An 18454-nucleotide genomic window follows, 5' to 3' on the forward strand; every position below is an offset into this window, starting at 1 on the left:
AGCATTGGAATAAGCCAATGTAATTGAACCAACTTCAAACCCTGGTTTGTTCTGATGCTAGTAACCATAGTTTTTTCCCCCAGTTTGGACAAAAGATGAAACAATAGTTAATTGAAGACCTCCTGGTGTGTTGGCTCATACAGTGGTACCTTGGGTTAAGAAGTTAATTCGTTCTGGAGGTCCGTTCTTAACCTGAAACTGTTCTTAACCTGAAGCACCACTTTTAGCTAATGGGGCCTCCCGCTGCCGCCACACCGCCACTGTGCGATTTCTGTTCTCATCCTGAAGCAAAGTTCTTAACCCGAGGTACTATTTCTGGGTTAGCGGAGTCTGTAACCTGAAGCGTCTGTAACCTGAAGCATCTGTAACCCAAGGTACCACTGTACTATGGAAGGGCTAAACGAAAGGGCAAAAAGCTTGTCCCAGCTCCTGCTCAAATGAAGACCTCAAACTCGGGTTACGGTTTCTATCAAAATATGGAATATTTAGATCGGCACAACATAGGCAAGCCCTGTTCAAATGCACAGCAGGTGCTACACGTGTCTGCACAAGCAAATGCATTGATCCACCAATGACACTCCCCCTGCAACCCCTTTATGAAGGAAAGTGGGGAAAATGGTGGGCACAGCAAGCCCAGTGAGCTTCATGGCCGTCGAGTGGGGATTTGAACCCTGGTCTCCCAGGTCCTAGTTTGACACTAACCACCACACCAGATTGGCTTGGAAGACATCCTGCAGCTCCAGCCCAATTGAAGACAGCATGCAGTGTTATCTGATGCTTTGGCAGTACTGGCAGGCAGCACTCGGAAGGCAGTTTTTGAAGCTTACTTGTTAAAGCGGTTGATTGACTGGACCAGCTGAAGGCGCCTGGCGACGAGATCGTCTGCTATCTCAGGAGATTTAAAACTGACTGCAGGTTTAAGTAACAAAAACCATTAAATTGGCATACTTCTTTAGCAATCAAGTCCACACAATCCTGAATTAAGAAGGAATGAAAGCCACCTTCAGCTAACTTTTAAAAGCCACCGAAGCTGTAGAGATGCCTGAGCAGCTTGGCATCATTGCTACAGCGGGTCGAGAATCCTAAGATCCGCTCTGTGGCTGAACTCAGGCATCAGGAAGAATGAGGCGGGAATGAATCAGAAGAATGGACTGCACCACTTCAGGTGTTGGGAGGGGAGATCAAACCTTCCCCCCTTATATGCAGGGAAGTTTGAATACGTGTTTAATAAAGGTATTCTCACCCGCACGTCCATTCTGCCAGTGCAGGTGATTTGACCTCATTCTGCTGCCTGCAGAACATGAAAATCGCCCCAAACCCAGAAACTGGTTTTGTTCAACATGGCACCCTGTCTAGCATATGCTGTGATCCATACATTCACATGGCCATCTGCAAAACATACAGGCTGAGCAGAAGGCCATGAAGCAACCTATGTGGTCCCCGCATCACCACCCAGCCCACTCCCAAGCCTTTCAAAAATCCCTTCTTATGGCGAGGTCTCCTAGAATAAACTTCATGAGGATCAACTCCTTAGTGCTGGCGGCAGAAAACGGCAGGTGCAAAAATATCCCTGTGGGGATTGAATTACATTAGCAAGAATACTGGGCTGTTGTCAATCATTCCCACTTAGGGCAGGAAACAATCATCTTGGAGTAAACGGGGTGGGGCTATAAAAGGAAAGGCAGAGCCTTGTCCATCCCAGGTAACAACACCGGATCAGGGCTGGCTCTTGTTCTTTTTTAAAAAGAAAGCTTAGAATTATTTAAGCTGCCAGTGACATCTCTGCTTACACAACAGGAAAACAAAGGTATTTAGCTCTCCTGGGACCGATCTGACCCCAGGTGTTGGCACAAAGTGCATTAGGTAACATCTACCTGCATTAGGCAGGGATAAGGCACCTGCTCTGCATCTCTAATAAGGAGGGTCAGGTGATGGGAAAGCTCTCCGGTCGAGACCCTAGGGAAGTGATGACAAAACTTGGCCCTCCAGCTGTTTTGGGACTACAGTTCCCATCATCCCTGACCACTGGTCCTGTAGCTAGGGATGATGGGAGTTGTAGTCCAAAAACAACTGGAGGGCCAAGTTTGGCCATCACTGCCCTAGGGAGCTGCTGGCAGCCTCAGTGGACAATGGGGAATAGCTAGACCTGGCACATTCCTAGGTTCTTCCCCCAAAAAACTGAGCAGAGTAGCCACAGCAGCCCTTTTGCCAGCACTGGGGAAAGGACATAGCCCAGTGGTAGAGTGCATTCTTTGCATTAGAACGTCCCAGATTCAATCCTAGTGTATTCAGTTACAAGGATCTGAAGTAGTGGGTGATGCCTTTTTCTACCTGAGACCCTGGTCTGGACCAATGGTCTGACTTGGTATAAGGCAGCTTCCTACATTCTGTTTTTGTTTATTAAAATTTTGTGAACCTTAAGACCCAAGTTGGGCTGCGGTCTTTGCATTACCAAAGCTAAGGAGTTTGCCTGTATGTGCTAAGCCTACTGCAATGCAAAAAAAAAAAAAAAAAAAAAGCCACAGGGCTAGTCCACAGGACGTGGGGTGGTTTTTCTAGCTACCTGGCAAGTTGTAAACGTCTTTGCAGGCTTATCAGTGTTGCCATTTGAAGAAAGAAAAACAAGAAGCAAGCCTTTCAAGCTGCTCTCTCCACACCAGCTAGTGGAATAGAGGTTTGCCCCCCATCATCACAGCTCCCTTTTTTAACCAGATTTTGGAAAAAGCTCTTCATAAAAGAACACATATATCAAGGCAACTAGAGAAGGCAGAGACCCTTTCCATCTGGCACAGCAGCAAATGAGCTTCCCTGCCCTGCTCAGCCCGCCAGCCCTCCGCCTGCTTAGTAAGGTCAGTCCCCAGTGTGATTCATTTCTGCTAGTCAAAATGCCACACTCACTTTTTTTCCTGCTCTTCCCAGCCACATGAGATCTGCAGTCAGTCTTTCTTCCCTCTTCTGAGGTTACTACGGTCCTCAGCAGCTCAAGGATACCCGATTTCTTTAAATTAGGTGGGACAAAAAGAGGAGGTAGTTTCTCATTTAAAAAATACTTTATTTTATTTTATTGCTGTATATTATATGAAGCTGCCCAACAGCACTGTTGTTTTGGTGGCTTGCAGCAAAAAAATGATCAAATACAATTAACATATAATAAAATAACATATTTCTAGCATAAGAACTTCCAGCACAACGAATGAAAATGCCACTTAACAGTGGTTCAGAACACTGTAAAAACAAGTTTTTAAAGGGCTGGGGTGTATAATAAAGAAGCAGGTACATTTTCCGAGCATCATGACCGTTCTGGATTCTTGGAATATTTTAGTACAGTCAAACAATGGATGGATGATGGACAATATCTGACCAATCATTGATCAGCAAGCTAGTCCTACCAATTACCACACTCCTACTTTTGTTGTCTATGTCAGGGGGTCCCAAACTCCCACCTGCCCCCACCCATGGAGCACTTGAAAAATGTTGAGAGTCTTGCCAGACCTCTTCATAAATTTTTTTGCCCATTGTAGCAATTGGAATGCACTGTGCTAGATGCTGTATGTTTTTTTAATTGTGTTTTTACTGCTTTTTATTTCTTACATTTTCTTGTATTGCAATTTGGATTCCATAGAACTCAAAGGGCAAGTGTCCTTCGCAGACACTCTCAAATCCACCTGACTAAAGCTGTGGTCCACAAACCACCGTCCAGGAGCCCCTGATCTATGTCGCTTGAGAATTATAGCTTCAGGCTAAAGCTGGAGCCAATCACCCTCCATTGAAATCTCTGGCTGATAATGCATCAGTCCAGATGGAGGCTGGTAGGCTTACTGTACTTGTGGGCTAGCAAGTTCCTCCTGTGGACAAATGGGCCACTTACAGGCTCAGCGTAGTCACGGGGCGTGCACTGTCTGTTGTTCTGAGCATGTGCTGATGCGCCATGCTGCAGCAGGAGCCGCACCAAAGGCTCATAGCTCCCGATCACAGCTTTATGGAGAGGTGTGTTGCCTTGGTTGTTGTACAGGTTAACCGAGGCCCCGTTCTGAAGGGAAAGAAAGGATGGCAAAGGACATTCAAGGGATGATACTGAAAGGAGGTCACACGGAAACGGCAAGTTCTCATACTTCTTTCAGTATCTCAAAATGGTACCGATGAGGAAGTTGCATCAACTTTTACTATGTTATCTGTTGGGGGTCTGTGGCAGAGGATCTTTCCTGTCTCCCATCTGATCCTCTTAAACTTTAGATGGCAGGGATTGAACCTGCATGAAACGTATCTGCTCTGTCAGTACAAGACGGTCCCCCTCTCAAATTCTTCCTTTGTCTTATTTACATCCCACTTTTCATCCAAGAAGCTGAAGGTGACATACATCTCCCTCCCGCCCCCATTTTATCCTCACATCAACCCTGTGAGGTTGGCTCAGAGTAAGGTCCACCCGTGAGCTTCATGGGTTAAATGTGATATTTGAATCTAGGTCTCAAGTCAGTCCACAATGGCTCTTCCAATATGGAAATATGCATTTTAATGTAACAAATTGACAAGGACAGATCTACTCTCTCATTTCATGCTATCAACAGAAAGGCAATGATTAAGCAATCCATTCATCCCACTGTGCTTTCCATTGAAAAGTAGCAGCCTGGTTCAGACAAAGTGGGAAACCACTGAGTTTACCATTATGTCAATGAACCTGCAGGAGCCGTGAACTTGCCTTCTTCCTTTTCGTCCTCTTTGCTGCCACAAGGAGGAGCCTGGCAGCTTTCACTTCTGCTTTTAAATAAACCACAGTTCTGAACTGTGGCTTGTTTCAAACTGGAGGCCAACGCTTCATTGTAGCTGCAATTGAAGGGGGGCAGAGTTCTTCACACAACAGGAAACCACGGTTTCCCATTATGCCTGAACCTGACCAGCGAGCTGAATCTAAAGATGCCCTTCCAGATACAGAAGAAATGTGAAACTACATCCAAATGTGCTATTGCACAACAGGATGCCTGGGGAGTGCTATGTAATCCAGCTGCTTCTGCACTAAGTGCACCCATGCACAGCTCTTGCAGAAGCATTTGCATAGCTGCACAATAATCTATTTTCCTTCCGCTCTGAATCCCAGCCCACTATGCTCACATGATAAGGTGAGTTCATCTGCAGTAGCTGATCTGTAACTGACATTTAATATAACTAAGGGCAAGTTTATACAAATGAATGCCAGCATGAAGCTTAGATTTCCCCCACTTTTCTCTTATGGAAGGGATGGAGAAGCTGTGGTCCTCCAGGCAACTGTGAACTCCCTTTCCCATCAAACCTAGTCAACCTGGTCACTCAATGATGATGGGGAGGGACAGAGCTTCCCCAATCATACTTTAGGGCAGTGGTTTTCAACCAGTGTGCCATGGGTAACACTGGCGTCTTTCCTTCCCTCGCTCCTCTGATGCCCTCTTGTGTCGCTGCTTCCCAAAGGCTTGCACAGATGTTTGTTGCAGCAGCTCTGGCTACAAGCTCCGCAGGTGAATGGTGCCTCTGGGGCTGGCCAGGGGGTGCTTCCCAGGCCCCTGTGGGGCAGTGTGAGGAGGCACTTCTCTTTGGCGGGGGGGGGGGGCAGCTCAGAGACCAGGAGTGGCAGCTGCAGCCACCCAGAGGCCTCCCAAGGAGAGGGGAGGAGGCTGAGGGAACACTCCACAAGGGAAGGCGTTTGAAAAAGGGTGAGAGGCTGCCAGCTCTGTGGGCAAAGGGTGACATAACTGGGCTCCTGAGCCCTACAGGGGTGCTGCAGAAAGAAGTTAGTTGGTCAAGGGAGCCATGGACCCAAAAAGGTTGAAAACCTCTGCTTTAGGGCAACCCATCCTTTAAAATGTACTCTCAAAATGCTGAGATTAAGAGCAGAGTATGATGAAAAGTCCTCTGCTGTTCGGAATGTTGCCAGATCTGCCACCTCATGATGACTGAATATGAAAAATAAATACCACAGTCAAAAGAAAGAAAGAAAGGAAAATATGAAAATACCCAAAGGTCCCTTACCTCTAACAAAAAGGCCGCTATCTCTAGATAGCCATTCAAGCAGGCATAAATTAAAGGAGTGTTTCCATAAATGTCCTTTTTATTTTGTTTAGCTTTATACTCTATCAGGCACTTTACCACCTGTGGAAAAAAGGAAAGAAGTGTTACCATGGCAGCTTTGAACAGTTTCAACACACGCAAAAACCAGAAGTAAAAGGGTTCAAGTCCCCTGCATTTTCTCAATCTTTCTTTCTTTAGACGAAACCAACTCACATTAATGCTTTGTAAAGCACAGGCGCAAGCAAGGTTATTATTGGCATGGTGAGTGCAGTTGCTCATTCATACACACAAAGGGAGCTATCACGGATTTGGGTAAATCCCAAGGTGTGTAAAACTGGAAACAAAATTGGGTGGGTGGAAGAGCCTTGCTGGATCAGGCCAAAGGGCACCCCTTTGTTCTCATGGTGGCCAACCAGATTGGGAAGCCCGCAGGCAAAACCCAAGCAAAAGAGTGCTCTTCCCTCCTGAGGTTTCCAGCAACTGGTATTCAGAAGCATTTACTGCCTCCAACAGTGGAGGTATGCTGTGGAACATCCTGCCAGCACAGATTCAGCAAGCACCTTGTCTGCAAGCTTTTAACTGCCTGCTGAAAACTCTTCTATTTTGCCAGGCAAAATATGCAAGCAATTAAGTATGCATCCCCTGCAATGGTCTTCTTTTTATGAGTTTACTGTACTGTATGTTTTTGTATTGTTGTAAGCCACTGTGATACATTTTAATGATACAGCGGTATATAAATAAGTAAGGTCGAAGAGGAGACCTCCCTGCTGCAACCCTTACCTGCAAGTGCCCGTTCTGGCTGGCAAGGTGGAGAGGTGTCGCGTGGTGAGCATCCTTTGCCTCCAGGTTGGCTCCGTGCTTCAGTAAGAGGGAGACCAAGTCCGCATGTCCATGGAGCGAGGCCACGTGCAGCGGAGTCAGGCCCTCTTGGTTGGTGATGTTCACTCCGAGGCCGTTGGAGGGAACTCGGAAGAGTTTCTATCGGGAGGAAGAAAGGGAAATTCCATCAGAGCCTTCTCAGCTGACTGACTCCCCATGTACCAGACAGAGAACAAACAAGCAAACATCCCACGGCAGCCACCGCCTGGAATTCAGCGCCACTTTGGAAACTTCAGAGTGCTATTTGTGTGCTGAGATGATGCAAATGTATTGGTATAAACTCACCATTATTATGAACAGTGATTTATTAAGTAGTAGCAGTAGCATCAAGTGCCTAAAATGACTATGCACATTTAAAAAACAAACAAACCCAAACCAGACAGGACTTGCCCACAGGCTTTCAATCTAAAACATCACAACCATTGCTGTATGATTTTCACAGCTTAGTTGGCAGAACATGAGACTCTTAATCTTAGGGGCATGGGTTCGAGTCCCACACTGGGCAAAAAGATTCCTACACTGCAGGGGGTTGGACTAGATGACCCTTGGGGTCCTTTCCAATTCTACAGTTCTCTGATTCCATTTGGTTAGCAAGGGAGAAAGCAGCAGCTGGGAAATTGAGAGCAGAGGCCTTGTTACTTGTTTACTCTCCCACAGGCAAAGACTCCTAGAAGAGGAGTGCAATGCCAAGACAGGGAAATTGTCTGCAGGGAGAAGACGTAGCAGCAGAGCAAGCTGATTGGGCGCCTGGGGCGGCACACGGGCCCTGCGCCCGGGGGCGTGGCCAGGCGTCCGCGGGGCGGGGTGAGCTGAGGCAGGACGCTCCGCAGGGCCTCCAAGGAGCCTGCCTGCCTCCTCCCACTCAGCCACCCTACAGCTGAGGGGGAGGCAGCGGGCGGACTGTTTGGGCAGCATGGAGCCTGCGCACGCTCAAGCCATCGCGTCACTCCCAGGACAGATGCGTGGCTCGGGCGAGCTGCAGGCCCCGCGGTGAGTGCCGCCCGGCATTTTGTCACCCCCCTCAGTGGTGACACCCGGGGCGGCCCGCCCCCATCGCACCCCCCCTTCCTCCACCCCTAAGAGGAAGGTGAGTTGAGGACAAAGTGCAAAGTTTTCTCCCCCTCCCTGCCTCTTCCAGAGGAAACAAGCTTCTCCTGAGCGGCTGCTCAATCCTTTCAGGAGCCTGATTACCCAGGAGAGCAGCTTCATCTCAGGAGGTCGTGAACTCTGATAAGGACAAGGGACGGAGGATGTTTCAGAGCTGGGCACAATGAATGACAGGCCTGGGCAGGAGGAAGACGGGCAGACCTTTTGCACAGGGCCACATCTGGAACACTGGCACAAGGGGTGGCAGAACTCCAGCTTCTCCACGCTGCTGCCTGCTTCTTCGGGTTCCTCTAGATCGTCTTCCGCCCATTCCAAAAGATAGCGCACCTGTTAAGAAACGAAGGCCGTTCTAGAGTCAGAATTGTAGGCCTTATTCTCACTGGGGCGGTTAGGGTGGCCAGTGTCCTACGTTACAGAGAACAGTCCTCTGTTAGAAAGGCTGACTGGTCAAACTCTGGTTTAAACATTAAAAAAAAAAAAAAAACCCAGAGAAGGAGGAGCAGCCTGAGCAAGCAGACAGCTCAGCTGGCTGCAATCTCCCTCACTATGGTAAGATGGATTGTATTTCTATTCAAAATTGTAGCAATTGTTTCTAAATCTGCATTAACAACTTAGCATGTGCATGTTTCATGCAAATTAGTGTCCCCTTTTTTAAAATGTATTTCTTTTCTTTTGGGAGAGGAAACCTTGGGGTGGTAAACCCTGAACTGAACTACATCTGATGACAGAGAGACACTCACATGAATGCGCCCTCGTGAAAAATAATCACTACACAAAGAAAACTACCATGTCATAGAGACAACCAAGCTTGATCCCTTTCTCCCTGGATATCTCATTTCCTATATGAAGTATTGTTGTTTTGCCTGCATGGAGAAACACTGAAATTATGGCGCTCCCCCTGCCCCATAGGAGGCATTTTAATTCAGACATCGATATGCCGATTATTCTGGAAATTGGCACTTACTGATTTTATTTCTCAGCGTATATTAAGCTCACCTTTCAAGGTAGGGATGGGGAACCTGTGGCTCCCCAGATGTTGCTGGACTACAGCTCCCCTCAACACACAGCCCTTGCTTTAGGTTGCTCTAGCCCAGGCTTCTTCAAACTCGACCCTCCAGATGTTTTTGGACTACAACTCCCATGATCCCTAGCTAGCAGGACCAGTGGTTGGGGATGATGGGAACTGTAGTCTCAAAACATCTGGAGAGCCGAGGTTGAGGAAGCCTGCCTAGCCCTTCTCAGGCGTCTCGTATAAGACAGACTGCACTGAAATTCACCAAAGAGATTTTGAAAGAAATACAAAAACTAGTATCTTAGAAAGCATAGAGAGAAACATTTCAAACAGGTCAGCATAAAAGATATCATTGTGTTTCAAAAACCAACAGCAATTAAAACCGGGTAAGAAAAAAGCAATCTGGAATAGGTAATTGATAGAGACTTGTGCAGAAGAGACCAGGTAGGCACAACCCAGTGGGAATAGCATAACTAGAGCTGGGGGGTACCACTGAAAAGGCCCTGACCTCTTGCTCCTTCCAGCCTACTTGACCTTACCGTTAGGCCTGTTATCACTTCAGTAGGACATCGTCCAAAGTCTCCTGTTACTTTCTCAGAAAGATAAGATAAAGGAAACCTAACATTTCACTTCCCACAAGTCAACTACAGACCAGTTTCCCAAGGAACCATGATGTAAATTAGAAATGACTTCTTCACACTTAATCGAGTCTTTAACGCTCACCTCAGCCCAAGGCCTCTCAAATCCTTTTAGCCAGGATTGCTGAAGATTAAATGGAGGGCTTTGGGCCAGAATATACCAAGGTGCTTCCTTGAACAGCCTTTATTCCACTTAAAAAAAAAAAAAAAACCCAACCTCAACCACAGTTGATTTTTAATCAAAGAGACAAGAACGCTGACTTTTCTCAAGAAAGAAAAGAGAATATGTTTGTCATTTCTTGTCTTTCTGCCATCAATTGATGCATACGTAGGCTTGGGCAAGTTGTCTTTGTGGGGGTGGAAGTGGGGCTTTGGGCAAGATAATCTTGGTGGGGAGCCTTCTTTTGAGTCTGCCCCCCTCTTCCTCCTTACCGCCACTGCCTCCTCTTCTAGGTGGGAATCAACAGCCCAGGAACCAGGCACAGCCCTCCACTTGAGTTCCTACTTGTTTCTTTATTTATTTCTCAATGGATCATGGAGTGGGGCACACACCTGGACTCACCGGTGCTGGCATTCTTGAAGACACACCTGGAGATAAGCACCCCCTATGTCTCCTGACTTGAATCTTCTGCTTCAACTGATGTTATGGCGTTTTAATGGGCGCACTCATTATACATTTTAAATAACAGATGTTTTAATGTTCTTGATGAATTTATTTTACCATGTACAGTATTTTAATTATTAATATTTTTAATAAGCTGTTTTTATCCTTGTTATTTTGCTGCCGGCTTCCATTTGTTTGTGAACCACCCGTGTATTATTATTTTTCTTGAAACAAAAGATGGTGTATAAATTATTATTTTTAAAAAGTTGTATAAAACTATAAAATCAGCAGGTAACAGAGACTAAGCAAGCAACAATGGACTGTAACCAGCCACCTCAAAACACCTGGGTAAACAGCTGTTGTTGTTGTTTAGTTGTTTAGTCGTGTCTGACTCTTCGTGACCCCATGGACCAGAGCACGCCAGGCACTCCTATCTTCCACTGCCTCCCACAGTTTGGTCAAACTCATGCTGGTAGCTTCGAGAACACTATCCAAACATCTTGTCCTCTGTTGTCCCCTTCTCCTTGTGCCGTCCATCTTTCCCAACATCAGGGTCTTTTCCAGGGAGTCTTCTCTTCTCATGAGGTGGCCAAAGTATTGGAGCCTCACCTTCATGATCTGTCCTTCCAGTGAGCACTCAGGGCTGATTTCCTTCAGAATGGATAGGTTTGATCTTCTTGCAGTCCATGGGACTCTCAAGAGTCTCCTCCAGCACCATAATTCAAAAGCATCAATTCTTCGGCGATCAGCCTTCTTTATGGTCCAGCTAGCCTTGGGTAAATCCATCACAAGACAGCCAAGGATTCCACTCCACTTTCTTCCAAGACAGATCCCAACAAAACAGCTAAACTGGACAACACCATGAGGACGCAACAAAGGAGGTGAAGTAAGACCTTTCCACCTCCCTCACCACCACAGAGTAGGCACAGTGGGATGCTTTCACTTCTGCTCAGTTGTGTTCACTGCAAAACATCAACTGTGTGCATTCCAGCGGTCTGATCTTCCCTACACCAGAGAACATTACAAACCCTGCAGTGCTGGAAAGAGTACAGAGGCAATAACCCTTCCCGTTCCATACTGAGACCAAGGCTCCAATAGGGAATTGCCAGCCCTGTCAGTCATTCATCCACCCCAAGAATTCAGGAATCCCTCAGATTATCCCGACAAGTTCCCCCACCAGCCACCCCTCCTTCCCCCAGGCAGAAACAAGACTGATCATCCCTGCAAACTCATTTCATCAGCTGCACAACATTTATCACCCAACCTTGAACAGCAAGGCGTCTAGCAGACCAATCATTAACTTGCCACAGCTTCCCAAAACATTTCCGAATCAGTGCCTTACCAAAGTTTAATCACGCTGTCTCAAATGTATCTGTTTCCAATGACAATGGATTAACGAAGGATTTTGGTCAAAAGGTTAAATGCATTTTAAAATAGGTGCACGTGTTAAGTATCCCATGGAGCTGCTGTAATCTGATCTCACCAAGTAACGCACTCTGAGTGCTTTCAGAGCAAGAAGCAGTGCATTAAAACATGCAATTAGAAGGATGATTCTTGCTGTGGAACTTGACTCTGCATAGCTTCTCACTCCCAAGAGATTATGATATATAGTAAAATATTATTCACCCTAAGGTCCCAAGATGGGTTACAATATTAAAACACAATATTAAAAACTTTTTAAAACAACTTGCAATCACAGAAAAAAGGAGATGTATATTTTTCAGACCCACAAGTGTCAAAAGCCAGGGTAAAGAGGCATTTTTCTTTTTACCCCGAATGGGGTAATTGTACCCCTGAAGGACCAGGTATGAAGCCTGGGAGTCATTTTGGACTCACAGATGTCCATGGAGGCACAGGTCAATTCTGTGTCCAGGGCAGCTGTCTACCAGCTCCATCTGGTACGCAGGCTGAGACCCTACCTGCCCGCAGACTGTCTCGCCAGAGTGGTGCATGCTCTGGTTATCTCCCACTTGGACTACTGCAATGCGCTCTACACAATGCTACCTTTGAAGGTGACTCGGAAACTGCAATTAATCCAGAATGCAGCAGTTAGACTGGTGACTCGGAGTGGCCGCCGGGACTACATAACACCGGTCCTGAAAGACCTACATTGGCTCCCAGTACGTTTCTGGGCACAATTCAAAGTGTTGGTGCTGACCTTTAAAGCCCTAAACGGCCTCGGTCCTGAAAGAGCGTCTCCACCCCCATCGTTCAGCCCAGACACTGAGGTCCAGCGCCGAGGGCCTTCTGGCGGTTCCCTGACTGCGAGAAGAGAAGTTATAGGGAATCGGGCAGAGGGCCTTCTCAGTAGTGGCGCCCGCCCTGTGGAACGCCCTCCCATCAGATGTCAAGGAAATAAACAACTATCTGACTTTTAGAAGACATCTGAGGGCAGGGAAGTTTAGGGAAGTTTTTAATGTTTGATGTTTTATTGTGCTTTTAATATTCTGCTGGGAGCCACCCAGAGTGGCTAGGGAAATCCAGCCAGATGGGTGGGGTATGTATGAATGAATGAATGAACAAACAAACAAATAATAACTACTATTATTATTATTATTTATTATTATTATTATTATTATTATTATTACTACTACTACTATTACTACTACACTGGCTGACCCTTTCAGCAGTGATCCTATGAAGGTGCCTTCTCCTGCATAAAACTATTGCTCCATCTAGCCTAAACTCTGTCTGGCAACAGCTCTCAGGCAGGGCTCTTTCTCATCTCCTTGCTACCTGGAAGTGCTAGGAATCAAAGCAGAGACCTTTTGAATGCAAGGCATGGGCTCCGTGCCCATCACTGATTTATCAATTCAAAAATTATGCCAAACCTTGGTGAGCCCAATTCAAAGGCACAGCCTCCAATGCTGACTTTGGAATGGCTTGGTATGATATTCGAATACAGCTTCACAAGACTTTCTTATTTTTTTTATTTTAAAAATGAAGAAATCTTCAAACATACAATGGTATAATTTGCCTTACTGTCAACTGCTGCTTGTCACCATTTTAAAAGGCTTCTGGAGAAAAAGATAGCAGGGCTCAGGCAGTTTTCAGTCATCACAGGAGACAGTAAATATTGCAAATTATAGGATGGAAGCAGCAAGGCTGCTGCTGCTGTATGGAAAACGAGGTATTACAGATCAAAACAACCCCAGTTGCTTTTACATTTCTGTAAGTCATTACCCAAAAAAAATGTGTTTGTTGGCAGTTTTAAAATTGCCATGACTTTTTGTTCAAAGCTGATACTACTATTTGAGGAAAAAACATAGCCCAACTTCCCTCTTAGGACTACTCATGAGAAAAGTTACTCATGGATATGAATATCTAAGAAGGTAACACAGGTATTGCATCTATGAAAGGCACATCTGGACTGCAATACTTAATTTAGATCAACCAAGAGAGGAAACTGGCAGCAGGATGGATGGATGGCTAAAAACCCACCCACAAATGCATTCATGTGGAACCTACAACAAAATGTTGTTGTGTCAAGTTCAAGTTCTGTGCCCTTTTCCAGGACACTCCATTGCACTCCCTCTCCTCAATTTGCCAGTCCCCCTCCCAAACACCCACCAAGAATCAGCCAGCAATTCATTGTCATTGAGCATGTTCAGTCATTGGAGAAGGAATTCACTGTTGGAATATACTATACAGGCTTCTTTTTAATTCAAGCTGCTTATGAAAACTACAAATGGCAAGCACCATCCTAAAAGAGCCATTCTCTCTTCTCACATGCAGAAGGGTAATGCCTCTTCTAAGAGGATGCCAGCTGCAATACAATTTCATAATCTAAAAGCAAAGGACATATGCTTCTTGCTTCAGAAGTACAGTCATACCTTGTGTTACGTGTGCTTCACGTTGCCACTTTTCAGGTTACGAACGCGGCAAACCCGGAAGCGTTTACTTCTGGGTTCACTGTGCGTGCATATGCAGAAGCGCTCTATCGCGCTTTGCGCAGGCGCAGTAGCGGCGCTCCACTTACGGACTGTTCAGCATGCGAATGGCACCCCGAAACGGATCACGTTCATAAGTAGAGGTACCACTGTATTGTTAGTCACCCATATGCAAACTGAAAACTGATCAATTATCCAACTAAAAATATCATGATTAATCCATCAGTATTTCTTTTGAGTTGCAGACTTTCCTTTTCCTCTTTGAAACCCATAGAAATGTGGGAGGTGGGGATCTATTCGCCCTCTCTGCCTCAGTTTATATTCAAAGGAAAAGCCACATTTGAAAAATACACACTACCTGCATAATGGTTTTGTGTTTATAGCACAGAGCAGGATGGTGATGTCTGCAACACATCCAGGATAGAAGGTTAAGACATATTCCTTCTCCCTTGCATGCCAGTTTCCGACGAGAAGGGCATTTTTGATATGGGGGAGCATTCAACCATACGATTTTGCCCCCTGCATTCTGAAGCCATTCAGTCCCAGCAGGGGACTTGCCACATGCTCTTCCTACACATGGATATACACTCTTCAACAGTTAAATCAATACAGAATGTACTACGAGGCAGTCTAGTGCTGTGCATTTAATTCTAATGCATTTTAGATGAAGACCCAGAGTGTTCAAAGGAGGTGCAGCCTTCTCTAATCCTGGCATTTAAGGTCTCAGAGGAACCAAGACTGCCTCTCTGAGATGTTGAATATTCTATAATGGGCTGATTATAGGATTTCACAGCAACACAAGAGGCACCAAGCTTTTTAATCTTTTTTAATTAAAAAAAACACACACGTTACTCCTGCAATCAGAGTGAGCATGGCAAAACAGGAAGCTGCTTCAAAAACAAAGGGGAGGAAATGTGCTATGTATGCAGAAGTGTTCCCTTAAGTGCAAAGCTCCATTGCCAGCAGTCCTTTAACTAAAGGGCGTTGTGTTACTACCCCTGTTCTAGCCCCCACTACAAATGTAACAAACCCCTTGTTGGGGCTCTGCCCATCCTGTCAGGAATGAGCGGCAGCATCCACAGTCTGGTCTGACCCCCTGGTCCTCTGAGCTTTTCTCACCTGGGCCTCAGAAACAGGGGGGAAGGAGTGAAAGGGTGCCCCGATTTTCCTACTTGTTCTCAGCAGCAACAGACTGCTGCATGCTGCAACTGGCCCAATTCTGCCTCAGGCTTCCAGCCTTTCACAGGACCTCTGGGTTCTTCCTGCTAATGGGGTCATGATTCCGTTGTCACAGCAAAGCTACAGGGAACCAGGCAGAGGGCCTTCTCGGTAGTGGCGCCCGCCCTGTGGAGCGCCCTCCCATCAGATGTCAAAGAGATAAACAACTACCTGACATTTAGAAAACATCTGAAGGCAGCCCTGTTCAGGGAAGTTTTTAATGTGTGACACTTTGATGTATTTTTTAATCTTTGTTGGAAGCAACCCAGGGTTGCTGGGGAAACCCAGCCAGATGGGTGGGGTACAAATTTCCAGACACTCCCATTATGGGAATAAAAGCATGTCACTGTTTAACAGCTGCACACACTTACTGTTATGCTCGTGAAAATCTCTACCTTATAAAGTGCCATCAATGCATGCAAACAAGGTAGCACAAAGCATAAGAGATCTTACCATTTCAAGGTCTCCATCAGCAACTGCTCTTAAAAGTTTCTCCACCTATGTAATGAATACAGCCAGAAGAAAAAGAAACGTTTAGTTGTACTACTAGGGTATTTGGGTTCTTTCAACCTTGCTGATACTTCCTCTTGTGCCTAGGTGTTGCTGTTTGGGCTACAAAAGCATCTACACCCAGAGAATCAGTTTGCCAAATAGGATGGAAGCCTCCCATCAAACTGCATGTGATGTGGCACTCGCATCCTTCCTCAGGCCAAACATCTCCTTGTCCTTGTAAACAGTTGTAGGAAGGGGTCTAGTGATCATTTTGTAAATTTGGCTCTTCTTTCCATCTTGCAAGCAGGAAGCAGAGAGTGACCAAGTCTAGCCAAGAGGGGCTCTGAATGAATCACAGGTGAGCAACATGCATCCCCCAACCTCACTTGAGGCAGTTCCTGATACCTTCTGAAGCTGCCCCATCCATCCATCCCATGAGAGTTGAGCTGATTCCTCTTAGTTTCCTCCTTGCTTTTCCTGGCTTTTAGGGTGTTTTTCCCCTTCTTGCTATACAGTCTCAGAACAAGTGGGAGTTTCCCCCTGTAGGAAAAAATTGGCCAACTACTGCCATATATGTATGCATAGCACACTAAAGTCAAAAAGAAATTACTTTCGCTTGCTTTCCAGAACAAATTCTTCTGTGTGCTCATTTGAGAATAAACCATCAAACTCAGTAGGGTTTACTTCTGAGCAGACATGCTTGGACTGGGAATTCTAATCTGAGGTAGCCACAGTGAAAACAGAAGAAAGGCTATCTTTATTCTAGATTAGTTAATCCAGAATACTTGTATCTGGTTCTGACAATCATTGGCTCCAGCCACCAATGGCATGCGGCCTCTAATGTAGGGGTGGGGGCATTAATCTGCTGACAGAAACAAAGGTTGTCAAACTGACATCTTCACAGAAAACTACGCTTCTCCAGCAAAACAAAAACACAAAAACCCTCATTTTAAATTTAGAGGCCATTCTTGGCTTAAAATACAGGATCAGGCACAATTCCCACACCCCAATCAGAAACCACTTTCTTACTCAATAAGATGCAAGTGCAACAAATTATGGCAAATGGGAGTGAACTGATTTTGGATTAAATGAAGAGGACGTGAGCTCTAGAAGCTAAAAGTCTAAGACGCAGGTAATCTCTTTTCCCTGACTTGAACTGAAGCCTCAGCCTCTTGAGGATGACAAGCTCATATCTTAAAGGCGAAAAGAGGAGGAGGAGCAAAGCACAAAGGAAGCGATCCTCAATCTCACACTGAATGACTTTTTTTTTACATGCATTACAGTGGTACCTTGGGTTAAGTACTTAATTCGTTCCGGAGGTCTGTTCTTAACCTGAAACTGTTCTTAACCTGAACCACCACTTTAGCTAATGGGGCCTCCTGCTACCGCCGCCGGAGCACGATTTCTGTTCTTATCCTGAAGCAAAGTTCTTAACCTGAAGCACTATTTCTGGGTTAGGAGAGTCTGTAACCTGAAGCGTATGTAACCCGAGGTACCACTGTACTTCTCATTTACAGAACAGCAACTTTTGGCTGGTCTGTACCCACAACAGGAGAAGCCATTGCGACCTAAAGGTATCTCACACAGACAGATCAAAATTCAAAGGTAGTCCTGAGACAATAATGATGGGGACAGAGCATCAACGTTTTGCCTTACACTGGCTCAGACTCTCCATCCATTTAGCTCAATATTCTCTGTTCTGACCAGCAGTAGTTCTCCAGCCTTTTCAGGAAAGAAGTCTTTCATGTCACCTGCTACCTGTTTCTTGCTGTTTAATATGGAGATGCCAGAGATTGGACCCAGTTCTAGCCTGACCCTCTGCACACTGTACCAGATCTCCAGCCCAACCTTTGCCAACCTGGCTCCCTCCAGATGTTGTGGACTATAATTCCTATTTGCCCCAGCCAGCTGATGGGAGCTGTAATCCAAAACATTTGGGCTGGGGGGCACCTGGCTGGTGAAGGCTGCTCTAATCACTGCTGCCAATGGCTGACTCTGGGACCATCTGAAAGCAGAGTGATGGTCTCTTCCCATAATATCTCCAAAATCAGAGGCTGCATATAGTGATCATGGCTAGTAGCCATTGACAGATCTCACCCTCCTCCATAAAATGTGTCTACTCTTCTTTTCAAAGCCGTCTAATCAAGTGGCTATCACATCTTGTTACACTGAATGTCAGAAAGTGTGACATGTGTGAAGTGGTACATCCTTTTGTTTGTCCTGAATCTCCTGCTAATCAGCTTCATGGGATGACACTCAAGTTCCACTGTTATGAGCGGAGGAGAAAACAGGAATGGCCCTGGCCCCTTAGATTTCGACTGTGCTGCTCATTGCCCAATGCTTCATCGACTTACCTCTTTATAACTAGATTTTGCTTCTTCTTGTCTAGCTGTTGCTGAAGATAAACTGGAGATGGACGATATTTGGCTAATGGAGTCCTCACAACCCTGAGAAGATCTGGCTGGGGACTAGTGGAACCAGCAAAGAAAACAAAAGGAGGAAGAGTTGGCAGCATCGCTGTTATCACAGCAGTTGATCAGCTGAATACCATCACGCTAAGGAAGGGTTTGCAGGTTAC

The 18454-nt window shown here is 45.8% G+C and overlaps 1 protein-coding gene across 9 annotated transcripts in view; it reads right to left on the minus strand.

The window, feature by feature from the left end:
• The window catches only part of ANKRD27 (ankyrin repeat domain 27), a 72335-nt gene that overhangs the window by 3288 nt on the left and 50593 nt on the right, over positions 1–18454 (minus strand). For all 9 annotated transcript variants that reach the window (XM_081016647.1, XM_081016650.1, XM_081016651.1 and 6 more), the window contains 8 exons: positions 18231–18344; positions 15838–15882; positions 8224–8349; positions 6817–7014; positions 5998–6117; positions 3869–4030; positions 2899–2998; positions 828–909 (listed from right to left, as the gene is read on the minus strand). In XM_081016647.1, coding sequence (XP_080872773.1) covers positions 828–909; positions 2899–2998; positions 3869–4030; positions 5998–6117; positions 6817–7014; positions 8224–8349; positions 15838–15882; positions 18231–18344 — 947 coding nt within the window. The remainder of the gene's footprint in view (positions 1–827; positions 910–2898; positions 2999–3868; positions 4031–5997; positions 6118–6816; positions 7015–8223; positions 8350–15837; positions 15883–18230; positions 18345–18454) is intronic.

The sequence above is a fragment of the Podarcis pityusensis genome (genome assembly GCF_964106645.2).
Source record: "Podarcis pityusensis genome assembly, chromosome: 8".
Lineage (NCBI taxonomy): Eukaryota > Metazoa > Chordata > Lepidosauria > Squamata > Lacertidae > Podarcis > Podarcis pityusensis.